The following is a 19,509-nucleotide window of genomic DNA, read 5'->3' as shown; positions in this document are numbered from 1 at the left end:
ATATGGTATGTTATCTGAATGGGGAGGATAAAAGATTCCTTTGGCATGAGCAGATATGTCAGGAAAAAGACCATTACAAAATGTGTGCAGTTTTACTGAAGATGATGGTGCAATTTGATCACTATGAGGTAACGAAGCATACCTTTTATTGAGGACTTGTCAGTGAAATATGAAACTGCTCTTCCTTGAGGATGTATAGTAGATATATAGTAAACACATTCAGTCTATATTAGTTGGGGTTTAAAGCACATTTTTTCACTTATTTACCTAATTTCAATGTCAAGGAACTGTCATTGAATCTAAACTTAATATTCAAGACTAGACTATATTTGAGGCAGTAATATTCAGGGAACAACATTTCAACATCTGTTGAGAACTCAGTTCAGTGGTCTCTGAGGGCGGCCCATGTCCCGCTGCACACCCCCTCTGCTCACTCTTTACACACGCACACGCGCGTGCTCGCTCTCAGTCTCACTCGCTTGCATACACTGAAACAGGTTTATGATAATGAGAAGCCTGAAGGCGCAGGGGTAGTCGGAGCCATTTTTATCATTCAAGCGTATTGAGTGGAGGTGTTGGCGTGTTTATACGCGAGAAGATTTGGCAAGGTGACTGCGGGTTCTCTCACAGTTCAATTGGATTATACTCTGTGGAGCAGTTAAAGCATGGACACGCCACTTCAAAAGGGAATGACAACAAGACGGAAAGTTTAAGTGGAAGGCGGTTGTAGTTACTTTAAAACCTGGTGAACACTACCGAGAAGCAATGCCCGTCAATAAGTGGGATTTGTTGTTTATCATTTTGGGGTGGTTAAAACTAATTTCGCCGTCGGATTGCTACATTATTCACATCAGTGAGGATGCGGAGCCGAGGACTGTGATATCAAGTGTGCAACAGAGAGGAGCGTGCACTTTGGATCAGGTAATCGCTCCTAAATTCTCAAAGACCTTCATTGAAACTGATGCGGCGGCGGGTATTGTGTTCGTTTCGGACAAAATAGATTGTGCCGCGCTCCGCTCCAACCCTTTCACAGTCTATACTGTTGTAGATTGCATGAATAATGCCCCACCACGGTCCAGGCACCTCCTTACAAGCCAGTATGATATACATGTTCACGGCAGGAATTGTTCACATAAACACAAAAGAAAATCGAATTGGGATTTAGAGATAATTAGTTTATTGAATCCTCTAAATCATCATCCAGAATGCCACGAGGCTGATACTCCCCTATTCCGTATATGTGACCTTCTACCGGGCTCCCACAGTAAAACGCTCTGCAAAGTGACAAGGAGTCCGGAGTTTTACTTCTCAGAGGGGGAACTGTTTGTGTCTGAGAAGCTGTGTTGGAAGCGGGACACACTTCTGGAGTTAGACCTACAGTGTAACCAATTCGCTAGAACTGGAAAGGTGGCCGAAGTAACGAGTATTTCCATCCACATGCGAATAGGTCAGGGCTCTTTTGGACAGGGCCACTTGAGAAAGTTACTGGAGAGGGCGGCCCTGTCTGACTCAGGCATTGTTAGCAGGAGAAAGAGGAGCATCAACAGTAGCCCCCAGTTCCAACCTCCCATGTACCAAGTTGCTGTGCCTGAAAATAAGCCTGCCGGAACTCCAGTTGTTGTTTTGAAAGCAGTGGACGTGGATGAGGGAGAGGCGGGCAGACTCGAGTATTTTATCGAGGCTCTTTTTGATAGTCGTTCCAACAACCTATTTGCTGTGGACCCAGTCAGTGGTTCTGTCTCAACAGTGGAGATACTAGACAGGGAGACTAAAGACACGCACGTGTTCCGTGTGACCGCTGTTGACCATGGCACACCCCGCCGTACGGCCATGGCCACCCTTACCATCACAGTCAGTGACACCAATGACCACAGCCCTGTGTTTGAGCAACAGGACTACAAGGAGAGTGTAAGGGAGAACCTAGAGATTGGTTATGAGGTGCTGACAGTCAGAGCCACAGACGGGGATGCCCCAGTCAACGGTAACATCCTCTACCATGTCCTCAACAGCAACGGCTCTAATGATGTGTTTGAGATTGACCCAAGATCTGGGGTGATCCGCACCAAAGGTCCGGTAGACAGGGAAGAAGTGGAGGCCTACATGCTATTGGTTGAGGCAAACGACCAAGGTCGTGACCCTGGTCCCCGTAGTGCCACGGCCACAGTTCACATCATTGTAGAAGACGACAACGACAATGCACCGCAGTTTAGCGAAAAGCGCTACGTGGTCCAAGTGCCAGAAGACATGGCACCCAACACGGAGATTCTCCAGGTGACTGCCACTGACCAGGACAGGGGGAGTAATGCTGTGGTCCACTTTAGCATTATGAGTGGTAATACCAGGGGCCAGTTCTACATTGATGCCCAGACGGGGAAGATGGACCTGGTAAGCCAGCTGGACTATGAGGCTAACAAGGAGTACACGCTACGAATCCGTGCCCAGGATGGGGGGCGCCCTCCGCTCTCCAACATCAGCGGCCTGGTCACGGTGCAGGTGCTGGATGTCAATGACAATGCGCCCATTTTCGTCAGCACCCCCTTCCAGGCCACTGTGCTAGAGAATGTTCCAGTCGGTTACTCCATCATCCACATTCAGGCTGTGGACGCAGACTCAGGTGACAACTCCAGATTGGAGTACCGCCTCACTGAGACCACACCCAACTTCCCCTTCTCCATCAATAACAGCACAGGGTGGATAGTTGTAGCGGCTGAACTGGACAGAGAGAGTGTGGACTATTACAACTTTGGTGTGGAGGCCCGTGACCATGGCCACCCAGTCATGTCCTCCTCAGCTAGCATTAGCATGACCATCCTGGATGTCAATGACAACAACCCTGAATTCACCCAGAAGGCCTACTACATGCGTCTTAATGAGGACGCTTCTGTGGGGACCAGTGTTGTGACTGTGTCTGCTGTCGACCAGGACATTAACAGCGTGGTGACTTACCAGATCTCCAGTGGTAACACCCGGAACAGGTTCTCAATCACAAGCCAGAGTGGAGGTGGTCTCATCACCCTGGCGCTGCCTCTTGACTACAAACTGGAGCGGCAGTACGTCCTCAGCGTCGCCGCGTCTGACGGCACCCGATTCGACACCGCCAAGGTGTTTGTCAACGTCACTGACGCCAACACCCACCGGCCAGTGTTCCAGAGCTCCCACTACACCGTCAACATCAATGAGGACAGGCCCACGGGCACCACCGTGGTGGTGATCAGTGCCACAGACGAAGACACTGGCGAGAATGCTCGCATAACCTACTTCATGGATGACAGCATCCCACAGTTCAACATTGACCCAGACACTGGCGCTGTCACCACCCAGATGGAGCTGGACTACGAAGACCAGGTGTCCTACACTCTAGCCATCACAGCCAAGGACAACGGCATCCCACAGAAGTCTGACACGACCTACCTGGAGATCCTGGTCAATGACGTGAATGACAACTCCCCTCGGTTCCTCCGGGATCATTACCTCGGCACTGTGATGGAGGACGTGCCCGTGTTCACCAGCGTGGTCCAGGTCTCTGCAACAGATCGAGACTCGGGCCTCAATGGTCGCGTCTTTTACACCTTCCAGGGTGGAGAGGATGGGGATGGAGATTTCATCATTGAGTCCACCTCAGGCATTGTACGCTCCCTACGTCGGCTTGACCGTGAAAACATGCCCATCTACAACCTACAGGCCTTCGCGGTGGATAAGGGAGTTCCCGCCCTCAGGACCTCAGTAGATATACAGGTGAGCATCCTGGACGTAAATGACAACCCTCCTGTTTTTGAGAAAGATGAGTTTGACATAATGGTGGAGGAGAACAGCCCCATTGGTCTGGTGGTAGCTCACATATCTGCTTCTGACCCGGACGAGGGAAGCAACGCCCAGATTATGTACCAGATCGTGGAGGGGAACATTCCAGAAGTCTTTCAGTTGGATATCTTCTCTGGAGAACTGACCGCACTGACTGATCTGGACTATGAGACACAGCCTGAGTACATCATTGTGGTCCAGGCCACCTCCGCCCCACTAGTCAGCCGAGCTACTATCCACATAAAGCTTGTTGACAAGAATGACAACGTTCCCGTGCTCAAGAACTTCCAGATTATTTTCAATAACTACGTCACTGACAAATCCAGCAGCTTTCCTACCGGGGTAATTGGGCGCATCCCAGCGCATGACCCGGATACCTCCGATCAGCTCCAGTACAGCTTTGAAACTGGGAACGAGTTGAATCTGGTTATCCTGAACCAGAGTACGGGGGAGATCCGGCTGAGCCAAGCCCTGGACAACAACCGACCCCTGGAGGCCTCAATGAAGATCTCTGTGTCAGGTAAGAACCATTACTTCCTTATGTGCCTGGAATTGTCCTTCTAGGCCTGTGTCCTTCATGCATGAATAGTTCAGTGTCCTAAGGCTGTAGGGAGTTTCTCATTTAATGAGATGTTACTCATGGCACAATTATATGTTCGAGTATCTTCAGGCTTTCATTTTTGCATCTTTATTGATTTTGTAACGAAGTGAGAGATTAACATTCAGTGCATGATCTTTGTAAACCACAACAAAAATATTTAATTTAGCGTGAGTAGTCACTCGGGTGCTTTGAAGAAATGTCTGTCCCCAATACTATATCTCTGGATGATTGTGGTTTGATTAGCCTGTGTTGTAGTCTGTAGTGCTCTGTTGGTTTTGAAATGAACCAGAAGGCTTCATTACACCTTCCTACCAGGCTGATTTAGATCAGTCTGTTGTCATGAATGTAGATAGGTGTTCGTTTGAGCATGTCTGCAGTAGGATGGCTGGCTCCTGAGGGAGCAGCACTCCAGTGGGCTGACAGATCGTTCCCCATAATTGCCCAACATAAACCCCCCATTTTGTGGCAAAATGAAAGATTTAATTAAATGATGGTCTGTTTTAATAGGTGATTTATATGATTACTCCCAGGATTGATTTCTCTAATAGAGTTTGTGTATTGTTTACGTCTACTTCAACTTAGATAGGGGTCCTGTAGGTAATGATACATTGTACAGTACACACATGTAGTGTGAACTGCAATAGAAAACAGCAGTTTGTTCAATTAATAACCATTTGGAGAAGGATAAAGGACCATTTGGGTTCCAGCTAACATTACCTAACCCATGTTTCTTAAATTGAGTGTGCCTTGTGCTCTTCCAATTTAAGCTGTCAGCAAAAATTACAGAGCACTTTATTTGCTCCAACAATGTGACTGAACTTGAATTGCTCCTGGGAAAGAAAGATTTGTGGCCTTTATGTGGGAGCTTGTTTGTGAGACAGCGTGAGTCACCATAGAGCTTGCTCCTCTGTGACCTTGCTTTTAATTATACGTGAACCAGCAGCAGCACTGCATACATGAGTGTTTAATCTAGTGATTAAACTGGAAGCATGTTAAAACATTTAGTTTAAAAGATAAGTAACGTTTTTCCTATTCCGACTAAAGCGGTATTTGTGAGTGGGGGTGTAGTTTCACCTAGGGGTGCATAGCCCTGTAGTTAGTTCTGAGTGCCAGACGCTAAGGTTAGCTTGGGTATTTATTATAACGTGCTTTGTTTTCTTGGTTGGTTTTACGACCTGGTCTCCCTCGAGGCTCCTTAGAGGAGGAGTCCCCTGGTGACAGATGAGATGGCTGCTTCTCTTCCTAGGAAACAATGGCGAGCAGTCGATTCCGAGGCCGTCCCAGGAACTCATGCTAGGCCCTGGTTGGGGGCAACAGCTGTGACTGTACTGAGGACCAATTAGAGGGCCTGCTTCTCAGTGCGGCCTGCACCTGCTGGGGTATGTGTGTCAGCAGCCCTACGGGGGAGGGAGGGAGATGGAAAGGATAAAGGAGGGAGAATGGAAAGAAAGAGGGAGAGGGAGGTAACGTCACGTGAGTGTTAGATGGACTGAACTTGAAAATGCAGAGATACTGTATGGACGAAGTCATGCATTGGGAGGGACTAGGGAAGGCACAGAGGGACCTGGTGGGAGGGAGGGAGGTGGAGGGAGTCAGTGAGAGAAGATGGAAAGGCAAAGACAACGGTTGCCTCTCGTATGTTGACCCCAATTTAAAAATGGCTCCTCCCTTAAGGGACTCCCAAGTCTTCCCATTATCCTTCGTTTTGTATTCCCCCTTCTGTAAGCCCTTATGATGGATGATTAATGCTGGAATATAGACAAGAGTTTGACTATGATTAAAATATGCACTAATCCACAAAAACATTGTATTGAAAAAGTAAAGGCGCAGGAGAATACTGGCTAAGAGTTAGACATTTGTAATGGTCTCCTCTCATACTAACATTGACTAAACATGCTTGGCAGGATAGATCTGCCTCACACCTTCTGTGTCCCTCTGTGGGATGTGTATATGTGGTTATACACCAGAATAATCCTGGTTTTAGTTAGTTAGGGAGCTCGATTTACTGCCATGGTGCAGTGTCATTTATGCTTGCCAATGATCAGACACAGGAGACCCACAGCTAATGGCCTGGATTAGACGCTTTGTATCGCTGACTGTGGGATTACAAATCCTTGGATTATTGCAGATGGAAAGATTAGGATTGTAAAAACGCTTTATTACAGTTTGGTGGGACTGTCCTCCGTGTGCCGTGGAGGAGCTGTGGAGTGGGCGCTCAGAGCAGACACAGCCCCAGCAGTAACAGTCCTGATGAGGGGTCGCTCAGAGCAGACAGCCCCAGCAGCAACAGTCCTGATGAGGGGCCGCTCAGAGCAGACACAGCCCCAGCAGCAACAGTCCTGATGAGGATGCTGGTCACGCTTTATGCTGGCAAGATTGCGGGCGTCTGTAGGATTAGTTTAGATGTGAATGAATCCTGGCTGTGTCATTTCGAAGTTGACACAGTGCTGGTTGGATCTACTGTAAGCGTGAGCTTGCATAATCGTGTGTGTGTTTGAGAGTTTGAGTGAAGGAGATTGGGTTTGCATTTGATGGTGAGGATTGTATGACATTCCTCCTATCCTTCAAATACTTTTTTGATTTAAATGTAGGTATTTTCTGAACGTTCAAAAGTGTAAAAATAAACCCCAAACACCCGGTCCTACCCATACAGCATTCACCAGCTCTGAGGTTACAACATTTCAACACTTCCACTCTGCTAATAATGGCAGCTTTACCTCTCATCACACTGCAAGTTGTGTAGAAGCTCACAAATGATATGTTTGTGAGTTAGACATTTTCTCTCCTCTGCTGTCTGACCAGAGGGGAGTCAATCACTGGAAATGTCAGCAGTCAATCTAGAAGACAGAAGCTATTCCACAAGAAAGTCAGTTTCTCTGCTCTATTTTGACAACTTTCTCCATCACTGGTAACCCCTGAACTCACTCACTTTATGAATGGCTATTGGTTATCCATTGTCTACTAACCAAATCAACTTAGTCTTAATTATTGATTTTAAATGGCTGAGACAGATTAAGACTGAGCAACAGTTTGGGTTGACATGCTGATTTACTAAATGTAGTGATTCATTATTTCAGGGTAATTGCTATCTCTTTCAGATCTTGAAGAACTTCAGCTCACATGCAGTAATTCTTTCACACCATGTAAACACTCCCTAATTGTGCCATTCGATTTTTGTTAGAGTAGCCAACACTAAAGGCAACCTATATAAAGCTTGTTTTGAATATTGGGGATTTGAATGTACAACAGTTGTCAACTGTCCCAACCTCACACACGGAAGCAGGCAAACCTTCCTTAGCTGAAGGGGGTTTTGTAAGTTGTCCATTTTCCCACTGTCCTCAACCTTGCATAACATAAGATCAGCACATGAGTGGAATTTCAATAGAGGACTGAAGCATCCACTCTCGTTCATCACATGGAGATCAGCACCAAGCCAGTCCCAGACTGCGTAATGACATTCCGGTCTATTAAGACTGCTCTGTCTGTGTGGTTCTTCTCTGTCAGGGTCTGTATAATCATTCTCTGTAACATAGACCAGGGAAAGGGATGGCTGTACTGGAGGAGGTATGTCTCTCTACAAAGATACATTTAGCCTAACCTTTTCTTAACTTTACATTGAACCTTTCTGTCTCCATGGCTCCGTTATATTTGGATGAAATGGGGAAATGGAGAGCCTTTTCTAAACACAAGGTTTATAGACACCCCTTCAACCTTAAAAGGGGTGGTAGTAAAGTAGCTTGTATGTTTGAGTGTACCTGTCGGGTCTCTTGAGTCTGGACATGTTGGACTTGAGTGATTTCCTGTAATAGGCCCCCTCCAAGCACCCCCAAAAGGCATTAGTCACACACTCAGCCCCACTTGGAATGTTGCTGGCCGTGTTCCTCTCCTCTTTCTCTTCTTTTCCCTTTAACATCACCTATCACCTTGATCCTCTGTCCTCTCCACTCTTTTTTCATTCGCCTGTCACCCATCCCCTACTCCTCTCTCTTCCTGTGTCCGCCGTTCTCACCCTTGCAACCTCTCCACTGCCCCTTTCAAGCTCCTCCACCCTCTTTCTCCCCCCCCCCCCTCTTTTGACTGTTGTTCCCTCTCTCTCCCTCCCCTGTGAAAAGAAGAATGCCTAAGAGAAATGCTTTGTTAAGCACCAAGTTGTCATGGTGACCCCAGCAATGCTTGAGAAATTCCTGGTGGGTGGGGACATGGGGGGGGGGGGGGAGTTCCCTTTGTGGAGGGAAGATGCGGGGGAGGGGCAGTGCATAAAGTTCTAAAGTGCAACAGGGCTACTCCGGAGCCAACTGTCCCCTCTCCAGTGAAGTATCGGACTATAGCCGTTTTTTCTGCAAGACAGTTTATTAGTGACTTGTCTTACTGGCTGACTCTACGTTGACCTTTATGTATAGGAGGCTGCCTATGTTAAAAGAACACTATTGGCTCCATGTATTCATCCTACATGCTATGCAATAACAATGTAATTATTATAATATTTGTTGTTGGTCATGGCTATGCATTAACTATGTAATTATTATTTTGGCACAGAAAATAACCATTAGAAAGAGGATGAGGCTCATCTCCCACATTATAATAGCTTACCTAATAAAAAACTTTATTTTCATTTCATAAGAGTTTTTTTATTCTGTAAGTAAAAAAGCAATTGTTGACATTTGATGGGCAGCATCAGCACTCTTCTGGAGCCTTTAGGTAGCAGAGTGAAGCTAAGGAAAGGATGATAGGTTTGTTTTCTAAACCCTTTGATTTGTGACACCGGTGTGTCAAGAGGGTATCTGGTTCCCTGCCACTGGCTGCTTTTCTGTGTTCTTTGTGAAACTATCTTTCTTTCTCTTTTCTGTCTCTCTGTCTCTCTGTCTCTCTGTCTCTCTGTCTCTCTGTCTCTCTCTCTCTCTCTCTCTCTCTCCTCTCTCTCTCTCTCTCTCTCTCTCTCTCTCTCTCTCTCTCTCTCTCTCTCTCTCTCTCTCTCTCTCTCTCTCTCTCTCTCCTCTCTCTCTCTCTCTCTCTCTCTCTCTCTCTCTCTCTCTCTCTCTCTCTCTCTCTCTCTCTCTCTCTCTCTCTCTCTCTCTCTCTCTCTCTCTCTCTCTCTCTACCCCTCACCCTGTAACTCTTTCTTTCTGCTTTGTTGGCCTGGCTATCTGGATGAGTGAAGCAGAAAAGGGGGAGATGACATCATCCCAGTGTTTGGTAGAGTGGAGGGGAGGGGGGGGGGGTCAGCGTTTTGGATTAGGTCTGCTGGTGCATGGCTGGGGTGAGGCCTGGTGGCGTGTGCACATATCGCTGGGCCGTCCTGTATTGTCCCCCACTATCCCAACAGACAATGGGATGGGTGTTGAGCGGACTCTGTCTGGGTCTGTGTCCTTCTGTTAATACCCCCTGATAGGGTGGTATGATAATGATACGAGCCCTCCAGCTTCCTGGACAGATGGGTTTTTCTGGGAGCATGCCAGGTTGGAGGTGGTGCCATCCAGGTTTGGTTACATCGTGTTAAGAATGGGCATCAACCTGATACCCAGCTGTTTGGTTGCTCAGTAATGGCCATTGAATAATTGTATAAACCATTCCATATGATTGAGATCATGCTTTTTTTGGAGTTTGAGTGACATGCAGTCTGTGCGTCAACTTAAAATTGGTTCTAGACTGATGTCTTGGACTCACTGCATCTTCCCAAACTTATGACTTTTGAAGCCTCGGAAAAATCGCCAGTAAAAACTTTCACAGATCAGTCCTAACCAAAATAAGACATGTTATAATATATAGCTTGGCTCTATGCCACACCAACAAAATAAGAGATTGGAAATTCATCAGGAAATCCCTTTTAGGTCTAGAACAAACGTAATCTGTCCCTGGGATATCAGCCTTATATCCTTGTTTGTTGAGCAACTATATCGATTTATATGTGACTGTATATCATCATTGTGTGACCAGTATTTACACTGAGCACCACATCCATATCCAATAAGTATCCGGAAGCTTCAGTCGGTGTACCTTATGCTTGGTCACGTCTCTGTATGCTAATGCCTCTTTACGCTGACAGCAGCTTCCCTTTAATATGCTAATGTATTGATCTGAACTGTTCAGATGTTCTCCTCCTCTGCCTGTGAGCCCTTTCTCATCAGAAGGAAACATCTCTGGAATGCTGTGTGTTCTTGTGGAGAGGACTGGGGAAAGAGACTGACGGTGATGAGGACAGGGCAGAAAGCCTCTGGATTAAATGCTTTGGTTCAAGACATGTCAGTGTCCCTTTCCTTGTTTCCCTGACAGCCCAAATACTGGGCAGGAATGGAGGCAGGGTTTAGCTGTGACACTCTTGTTATTGTCTTTGCTCTTTTGCAGTCGCTGCTAGTTAATGACATTTGATTGCACTGTTGGTTAAAATACAGGGTAATGATACTTGATTGTTTTGATTGCTATGACAGCGGTATGCATATTTCTGGTCTCAAATTACACACACACACACAAAAGACTGGGGAAAGGTGGGGAAACATTTTTTACATCTTCATCTGAAGCTGAAATGAATATGCATGACTAGATTTAATGGACCTCACATGGTTCAGATATGGATAACAGCATATCTGTTGTGTGGGTGTTTGAACATGCTCCCTGTTAACCCTCTCTCCCTCCCAGAGACGGAGAGAGAGGGACAGGATGAGAGAGCGAGGGAGAGAAAGTACCCGAGTGGGTTTGCTGTGATATATGAAGTGCTCTTGTTCATTTTTGCTTAATCTCATACTGCAGCTGTCTTTCAACAATGGGTCCAGCACATGAACCCTGTCCCCCTGCTGGGAGCCAAGGCCATTGTCCAGTACCAAGTTACCAATCTTCTCCAATCTGCCCTGCTTTGTTTTACATACGCCTAGATAATGACCCAAGCCACTGTTTTGAATCAGTACTGAGACTGACGGCATTATTGGAGCTTAAGATAATTACATGTGCAATCAGACCATGCTGTTTAGGCTCCAGTCCATATAGGGAGGGAGCATTGGCCTGAGAGATCAGAAGTTCAGATGAGGATCTGGGCATTACGGACAGTAAAGATTTGGGTGGGAGTTGTCAGGGAGGTGGGCGGGACGGGCGCTGGGGGATGTTGGAGTGGTTTACGCAGCAGGGGAGGGACGCCTCGGCCGTTAGTCCTGTGGGGGGTCAGAGAGAGAGAGAGGGGGGGAGGGGTCTAAAAGAGGAACTGTGCTGATAGCAGAAACACTGAAAAAAAACTACCTATGGTCATAAAGACATATGGGCCCAGTTCATACACACACACACAGCCTGCCCCATCTCCAGTTGTAATCTCCACCCCCCTGCCCGTCATGGTGATGGTGCTTTGCCATGCAGGCAGCAGAACCCCACCACAGCCTAGCTCACGTTTCAGCCCTTGCTACTTCAAGCACCACATTCCCCCGTGACGTTTTAATATGCTCTCCGAAGCCCAGCTTTCCTTTTGATCGCCAGCATTTCACATTTCGGATTTTAATTAAAAGAACATCACTAAGCGAGCACAACCCGGCTGATTTAATGAGTGACTCCACTGATTAGCATGATCTAACAAATGGCTCTCTGGCTGGGTGTTATAGCAGCGCTCAGAGCATCAGGCTCCCATGCCTGCTCCTGCTGCCGCTGTCTTCAGCCCCTGCCCTACACTCAATAGCAGCATGTGGTAAACCTCTACTCCCCCTCCAATCTTTAACCTCCATAACCTCACTAATGTCTGCAGAGCACGTACATCCTCCCTCCTCTGATTAGAGTTCTGATTGGACTGGAGTCCCTGTGTGCTGATTGGCTATGAGGGGTGGATTAAGTGTGTGGTCCTGCTGAGCGAGCTCTGTTCCTGTATTTCAGTGCTCAGGTGGAAGAGAACACACTAATTCAGTTCCCATGACACCCCCAGGATGCCTAGGCAACGGACGCTTGGCTTCAAAAGTACTCAAACGTCAATACTTTTTTTGTGACTTTGACACTGTTCACAACAGCGAAACTCCATGGAAACCATTGTTAACACTTGGTACACCTGAACACCACTCCCCCATTATCTTTTGGTGCAGTAAAAAATACTTTCTACTTTACAATACCCCTCAAATTTTGGGCCTTTTTTGGGGTTGAGCTTGTCTCCGTAATGATTAGCGACAGAGAGCAGGTCGTAATCCTGTCAGGGTGACGGCAGAACAAAGCTTTTCTCTCTTTCTCAGAAACCAAAGCCTTCAGGAAGCTCTAATAAAATGTAATAAATTACACAGAGGTCAACCAAGGGCAGCAGAAGCCCGGTAATTAAAGTATGTAATTACCACAGTGCTCTTACAATCTTTCAAATTCATTAGATTTAACTGTGTGTGTGTCCTGTTGAAACCCCCAGTGGAACGGTGCTACCCAGGTCAGCATGTCTGACTGGTCGCTTGGTTTGTCAAAATGGACCTCTTGTCATAGTGTGACTTTGCATTGAAGTGACGATTCAGCTTTGTCTGCACTTAGCAAACATGAAGCTCTGAAGAGGAAAGCTCCTACACAGCTAACATGCATAAGAAACATTGTGAATGCATTTTAATGATCTTGCTTGGACTGACCAGTGGTTGATTTTTTAGAAGAACCAATTCCTGAAATCACTGATGAAATAGATAGAAACCATCAGCTTACAAATCCTGACCCGTCTTTAGAATCTGAAAGGCCAGCAGCAGACTTTACAGAGCCGCTTGGAATTTTGAGGTTGTAAAGGGAGCTAAGACTTCCAAAGCCTTTTCTTTCTCTGAGGTGATCTTTAATTTATGACCTCACTATTGATCTAGGGAATAGGACCATGGCTTCACAGCCCTTTGATGTCCTCAGTGCTGCTGCATGTGTGCTGCACATATTAGAACATGCTGATGTTGAACAACCAAGACAGGCTCTGCCTAACCTCATTACCCTCGGAACCCTGAGGTGCCCTCCAACATGGCGCACTCCTCCACTGGAACACACAGCTGTGTTTGACAGAGGCTGGGAGTGTGTTTGCCTGTGTCTCGGAACAGGAAATCAACTGGGCCGGCTCACACATCTTTACTGTACACACCGACACTGTGGTGATGGATGGCTGCCTGGCTATCTGTTTAAACGCAGTAGGTACTAATCTGCCGTCTACAGTCATGATGACTAATGGTATTGTGACAGAGTTTCTAATGCGATTGGCCTTCCCCCCCCCATCTCAAAGTAGCTGAAGGCCGATAACATTCTTTATCCCTATCTTTCAGACTGTGAACGCACACACTGATGAAATGCATTGGGCTTCTTTGAATAAAGGATCCAAGAGAACATGTAGGATGTAAAGGATGTTTGGGGAGGGTCTCTGCTGCCGAGCGACTCATCCTCTTTTGGGGGCTGGGAACATCCGTCCTGCTGTGGGGGACATCTCTATGGGACGTTGGCCACTGCCTTCTTGATCCTGATCCCCCATGACATGGATGGTTGGCATTTTTTGGGCATGGCGTGAGAGACAGGCAGGCAGTGCCGTGCCCTGATTAGCCCCGTCTAGCCCCTTCTAGCGCTTTCCCTGTGTTGTTCCTTCTTTCTTTCTTTCCTCACTCGCCATGGAACCCTCTCTGCATCCATCTTCTCTTTCTACATGTAGCCTAACCCTCTAACTTGGTATGAACTGAAATCCAAATATTATTATGATGAAGTTCAGTGTTAAGACCTTCATGTAGTTACATGCTTGCTTCTCTTTCACCTCCCATGAGGTAGAAGCTTGAGCTGATCTAAAATGGAAATGATCCAAATTCTAATCAGTCACTTACGTTGGAAACAATCCCATCCCTTTATCTCCAATCCTGTGTTCACTGTTCACGTGAACTATTTTCTTTGGAACACCATAATATGTCCCATCCATGAGTCAGAGCATAGTTACTTGAAACAGGATTTCATCAATGATTCATATGATGAAAGCTGTGTATTTTTCCCTTACCCCCTCCCCTGCCTGGTGTTACATGTAACCTCTCTGCTGCATGTAAGATCAAACACAGTGAAACAATATTGGAATATTCTAGTACATGCTGAGGCTGACTTGCCCGGATTCAGGACAGTCGTTGAGTTCTACTGTACAGTGATTTGTCTTTTTTACCTATTAAACTGAACGGGTGTAGTGTACAGGCTATACTCTCCACAGTGTGTGCATGTGGTCTCCCCATCCCTCCCTCCCCCCTCCCACACCCCGGGAGCTGACCATATGTATACATCCTCTGGTTTCCTACCTCGACTTGTCATGTTAGGAGTTAAGGCCAGAACACAACTAAAAGTCAGAATGTGTGTTAACCAGTGACATCATCAGATGGTGCCATGTCATGTTTTCCTCCCATGACAAGAGGCCCTTACCTCTAATGAGACACACTGTATCTGTACATGTTATCGGCTTATATCTTACAAGAGTTAAGCTGTTATTTAAGCAGTTTTTAGTACACACGCACAACCTTTCTTTCATTCTTAGTTTCATTCTCTCAATCTCTCTCTCTCTCACACACGAACACACACACACACACACACACACTCTCACACACACAAACACACACATTGTTACCCTGGCACAGTGTGTGTTTAATCTCTCCCTGGCGCCACTTGCTAGCTGAGAGCATTCCTGGCACCGTGAAGCCTGGGGGGGTCAAACTCAGGCCTGGCATGAGAGTCACACTCCAGAGCTGGCACCTTGTGCCCCCATATCCATCCCTCCTCAGCCCCCCCATACCTCAAACAAAAAAAACCCTCCCTTCTCCCATTCCTAATCAGAGTACCCCTGGCCCAAGAATGACTGCTTTGAAGGATAGTGTAGCTTCTTTTGAGAGCATATTCTCCTCGCACTCTGTTTCCCAGACCTTTGTCTCTCATGGACCGATGCCCAAGCCCCAAGACTCCCAGAATGTGAATATACAGAGAACATCATTAAAGGGAATGTCTGTCCCTTATACTTAGCTTAACCTTTAAGTCTTAACTAAGGCTACTCCGTCCCTGTGTTCGGTTGTCATCCTTAATTTTGTTGGCTGCCTCTGGAATATGTTAGAAAATCAGTTTGATCAGTTTTAACTACCTTAGATGACAAAGAGTGACTTGCAGAGAAGTAGATTGAAGCTTCAAATCTTTTGATTATTTAGACTATACAAGATGTAATCAACACAAGGTGTGCTAGTATACATGGCTCTGTGTAAACTACACCAAGGCACTTCTGGACCTCCAGTGTCTTAGTATAAAAGCGCCAACAAGCTTTGTCTATTAGGGTTCCTGGTTTGTTACATCCTTGGCAAACATGTTCTGCATTTGTGACAACACCGTTTTTGTGTACACAGGTGTGTATTACTGTGTGTTTGTTTGGGTGAGCGTGTGAAAGCCAGGTCCTTCCCCCTGTTAGAGCTGTTGGGTTTCCTGTAGCGTTCCAGTGTTGTGGAGTGGCTTGACTGAGAGGATGGGGATTAAAACCGTGTCAAACATGGTGCTCTCTCTCTCATCCTCTCTCTACTTCCCCCTCTTCCTCTCTCCTCCTGGGCCCAGCTCCCTCTCTCTCCCTGGCGCAGAGTGCTCAGACCAGACCAGCGCCAGCACAAGCTGGGGATCCGGTAGTTTGGTCCCGGCTGTTTGTTTGTGAGGGTTCTCTTCCAACAGCAGCTCAGAGTTTCTGTTCCCTGGCTCATGTCCAGAGCCCCCAGACAAAGAACCCTATTGATTATTGTGGGGGGGAGGTTGGGACTTGTTTTCGAGACAGGTTTGATTTGATTAGACGTGTTTTGTGTTTTGCCCTTAAGGTAACAGTACAGCACAAAGAATGCTACAGGCTGGGGATGAGACTATAAATTCAGATTTTTCACTATAACATTCAGCATACACAAAGCTGGATTAAAGTGTGCATACCTTTTTGTCTTTATTGACAATTTTGTCTGTAGATTAGGTAATGATTTAAAGATGTTGGAGGTTGTAGTTGAACAGTTAGAAGTCAGTTAAAAGCATTCATATTAGAGATTCCACCAGAACAAATGTTGAATACTGTTGCAACCAAAAGAGATACTGGTTAACAGGATCTCTTTTGTTCTTAAAGTGGGACGCAAGGTTGGGATTCATGGTCTAGCTGTGTTTGCCCCTAGCCTAGTTTACATTGAGGATGGATTCTGTTTTCTGGACTCACATTTATGAACTCTTGTGCTTGTTAGAGCCATGGCGAACTACTTGTCTTTGTTCTTCCTTGTTCTTTTTTCTGATGAGTCTCTCTGGTTCTGGGCTCTTTTCATTATATTTTCCTTCTCCAGTAAACAGTCCAGTCTGTGCTCCAGTCACAGGCACTCACAAATATTTGCAGAGAAGCAGTATTCTTCTGCAACGTTTGATTGAATTTACTGTAACCCAAATAAGTACTGGGAATCGACTCACTTAAGCACTTCTCCGTATGGTAAGAAGAACTACTGGATAATTGCGGGCGGAAATGTACTTTGTATTGTGAGGTTGTGGAGAGTAGGGATAATGGGTTTGCGTTAGAAGGGCATGGTTCAAAACAACAGCATTACGGCCAAGAGATGTGGAAGAGAAGACAAATCTTTCCACTAAATATCTTTGTGTTTTGGGGAAAACTCATTGAATTTCAGATGGGGGGCTTTTCTGTGTTATCCGTATAATAAGATTGCATATCTTAAAACACTTCCGGACGCAGGGATATCAATGTGCTGAATAGTGAATGCAGGCGTGACATTGCTGATAGACTTGCTGTGAGCTCTGAAGCTGTGCTCTGTCTCAGGATTGGCACATGACCAGACATTGAGAAACACCCTTTCACACTGGGTGTGGTTTAAGTTCATTTAAAAGTTCAATGAAGTTTAGTTGATTTGTGCTAACAGCCAAATGAGTCTTTCATAAGTTTGGTAGAATTCATTTTGATTTTCCTGTCCTTGGCAGATGGGGTTCACTTGGTGTCGGCCCAGTGTCTCCTCCAGGTCACCATCATCACAGACGAGATGCTCTCCAACAGCATCACGCTCCGCCTGGCCAACACGTCCCAGGAGCACTTCCTGTCCCTGCTGCTGGCTCAGTTCCTGGACGGCGTGGCCCGCGTCCTCTCGGCCGCCCGCCAGGACGTCGTGGTCTTCAACATCCAGGACGACACCGACGTCAGCGCGCGCATCCTCAACGTCAGCCTGTCGGTGGCTGTCCCCATGCCCGGCGAGGGGCCCCAGCCCCGGGGAGCCAGCCGAGGGCTCGGCGAAGGCAGGGCGGGCCGGGGGATGATAGGGGGCGGGGAAAGCGGAGGAGGAGGGGAATATTTTGGCTCAGAGGAGCTCCAAGAGAGGTTGTACCTCAACCGTAGCCTCCTGGCCCGCATCTCCTCCCAGCAGGTGCTGCCCTTCGACGACAACATCTGCCTGCGGGAGCCCTGCGAGAACTACATGAAGTGTGTGTCGGTGCTCAAGTTCGACAGCCTGGCGCCGTTCGTAGCGTCCGACACCATCCTGTTCCGGCCCATCCACCCCATCGCAGGGCTGCGCTGTCGCTGCCCCGCCGGGTTCACAGGGGACTACTGCGAAACGGAGATCGACCTGTGCTACTCTAAACCCTGCGGAGGGCACGGCATCTGCCGCAGCAGAGAGGGAGGCTACACCTGCGAGTGTCTGGATAATTACACAGGTGAGGCCTGACTGAGCTGATTGGTTATTCATTAACTGAATGCTTGCTGATTATCAATAATGAATCAGTCACTCTTGACATATTTTACCTTAGCTCATTTAAGAACCCAAGAGGAATGATATGAAACAGTGTCCATGTTTTGTATATTTGATTCTGTTTAGACAATAAATTCCCACACGTTTACAGGTCCCTTAGGAAGTACTTCATGTCCTCCGTTAGTCCCCCCCCCCCCCCCCCCCCCCCTCCAAGCCTATATTGAACATGAGTAACAGGATAAGACACTCATTCTGTAGGACAAAGAAGATGTGATGACTTATTGATCTGATAATCCCCATGTGAGGCCGGGTTAAAGTAAACACAAGCTAGCCTGTAAACACCTCCTGTCCTTGGACACCATTCAGACACTGAAAGAACAGACTCTTAAAAAGTCCTAACTGTCCGATTACTGTTCGAGGCGGCTTATTTTAGAACATTTAGAATTCTCCTGAAATAACATGAGTGGGATGTTGTTTTAGACTCACAGGTGAGTGCTTGTCAGACAGCAACTGAACTGTAAGGCTAATATTCTAGAGCCTCTTTGGCAGCCAGAGGTCTTGTTCACAGAGCACTACTGTGAGATGTGTGTCGAAGGAGAACAAACAATAGCAGTTTGACTGGTCAGTAGAGTGGCTGAGCGAGGAATAATGGAAGGAAGTGATGAATTATAGATGGCTATAGGGAGAGATTGTCTATTCTCTTTGCAAAAGGCCCCTAGCAGTACCAGGGGTAGCAATGGCACGTTATCTTCTTTTTGCATAAAGATGGAGGCTGGGTTGGTGAAACAAGAGAACTTTTGAAGTTTCTTGTTCCTAGATAATAATTAGACAAGCTGATGTTCTCCATTACGCACTACTGAGGGCCCCCCCTCAAACGCATTAACTTGCTTTACAAGTCGTTTTCTTCACTGATCGATGCATGTTTATGGCAGAAAAGTTATGCAGTCTGTGCTCTAGAAATTATGCATATCCGGAAAACGTATGAAAGAAAATCAGCTATTTCTCTTGCTCTCTCTGCCTAAGGTTAGGAGGATGGAGAAATGGAGAGATAGAAGGGGTAGGGAGAGGGGGAGGGGATTGGAAGTATGCTAATCTAGCTGAATAACAAAGTATCTTCCCTCTCATTTGTCAAAATGGTTCTGGCTCTGCCCTAAAAAGTATCATTTGTGTGCTACTTTGATCTCTGCTCACGACATAGTTCTTTGATGTGCGATTGTAGTTAAAAGGTTAGAACTTTAGGTAGGTCTGAGGTTAAAACTAAACTCAGTTATCATGTGGTTCAGTATCTTCAGACAACACCTGCTCTCAGCTTGGTCTCACAGATGGCTGGGAACTGCTGCTCTTGGAGGATTAATGCAGTCATAGGGAGATGACCGTGGCTGCTCACCTTGTGGATACTAGTAACTCCTAGCCCGGAGCAAGATGGATTTCATGTTCCCTCAAGATGTGTATAGC

At 46.6% G+C, this 19,509-nt stretch overlaps 1 protein-coding gene across 1 annotated transcript in view; it reads left to right on the top strand.

Moving 5' to 3' along the window:
- Window positions 1–516: 516 nt before the first annotated feature.
- Window positions 517–19,509, top strand: part of celsr2 (cadherin, EGF LAG seven-pass G-type receptor 2) — a 45,610-nt gene continuing 26,617 nt past the window's right edge. Inside the window, exons 1-2 of the mRNA XM_047025928.1 lie at window positions 517–4,321; window positions 17,294–18,019. Coding sequence (XP_046881884.1) covers window positions 766–4,321; window positions 17,294–18,019 — 4,282 coding nt within the window. The 5' untranslated portion in view covers window positions 517–765. The remainder of the gene's footprint in view (window positions 4,322–17,293; window positions 18,020–19,509) is intronic.

The sequence above is a fragment of the Hypomesus transpacificus genome, chromosome 9 (assembly GCF_021917145.1).
Source record: "Hypomesus transpacificus isolate Combined female chromosome 9, fHypTra1, whole genome shotgun sequence".
Taxonomy (NCBI): domain Eukaryota; kingdom Metazoa; phylum Chordata; class Actinopteri; order Osmeriformes; family Osmeridae; genus Hypomesus; species Hypomesus transpacificus.
The sequence above is the reverse complement of the archived record's forward strand: the minus strand, read 5'-3'. Positions and strand labels throughout refer to the sequence as shown.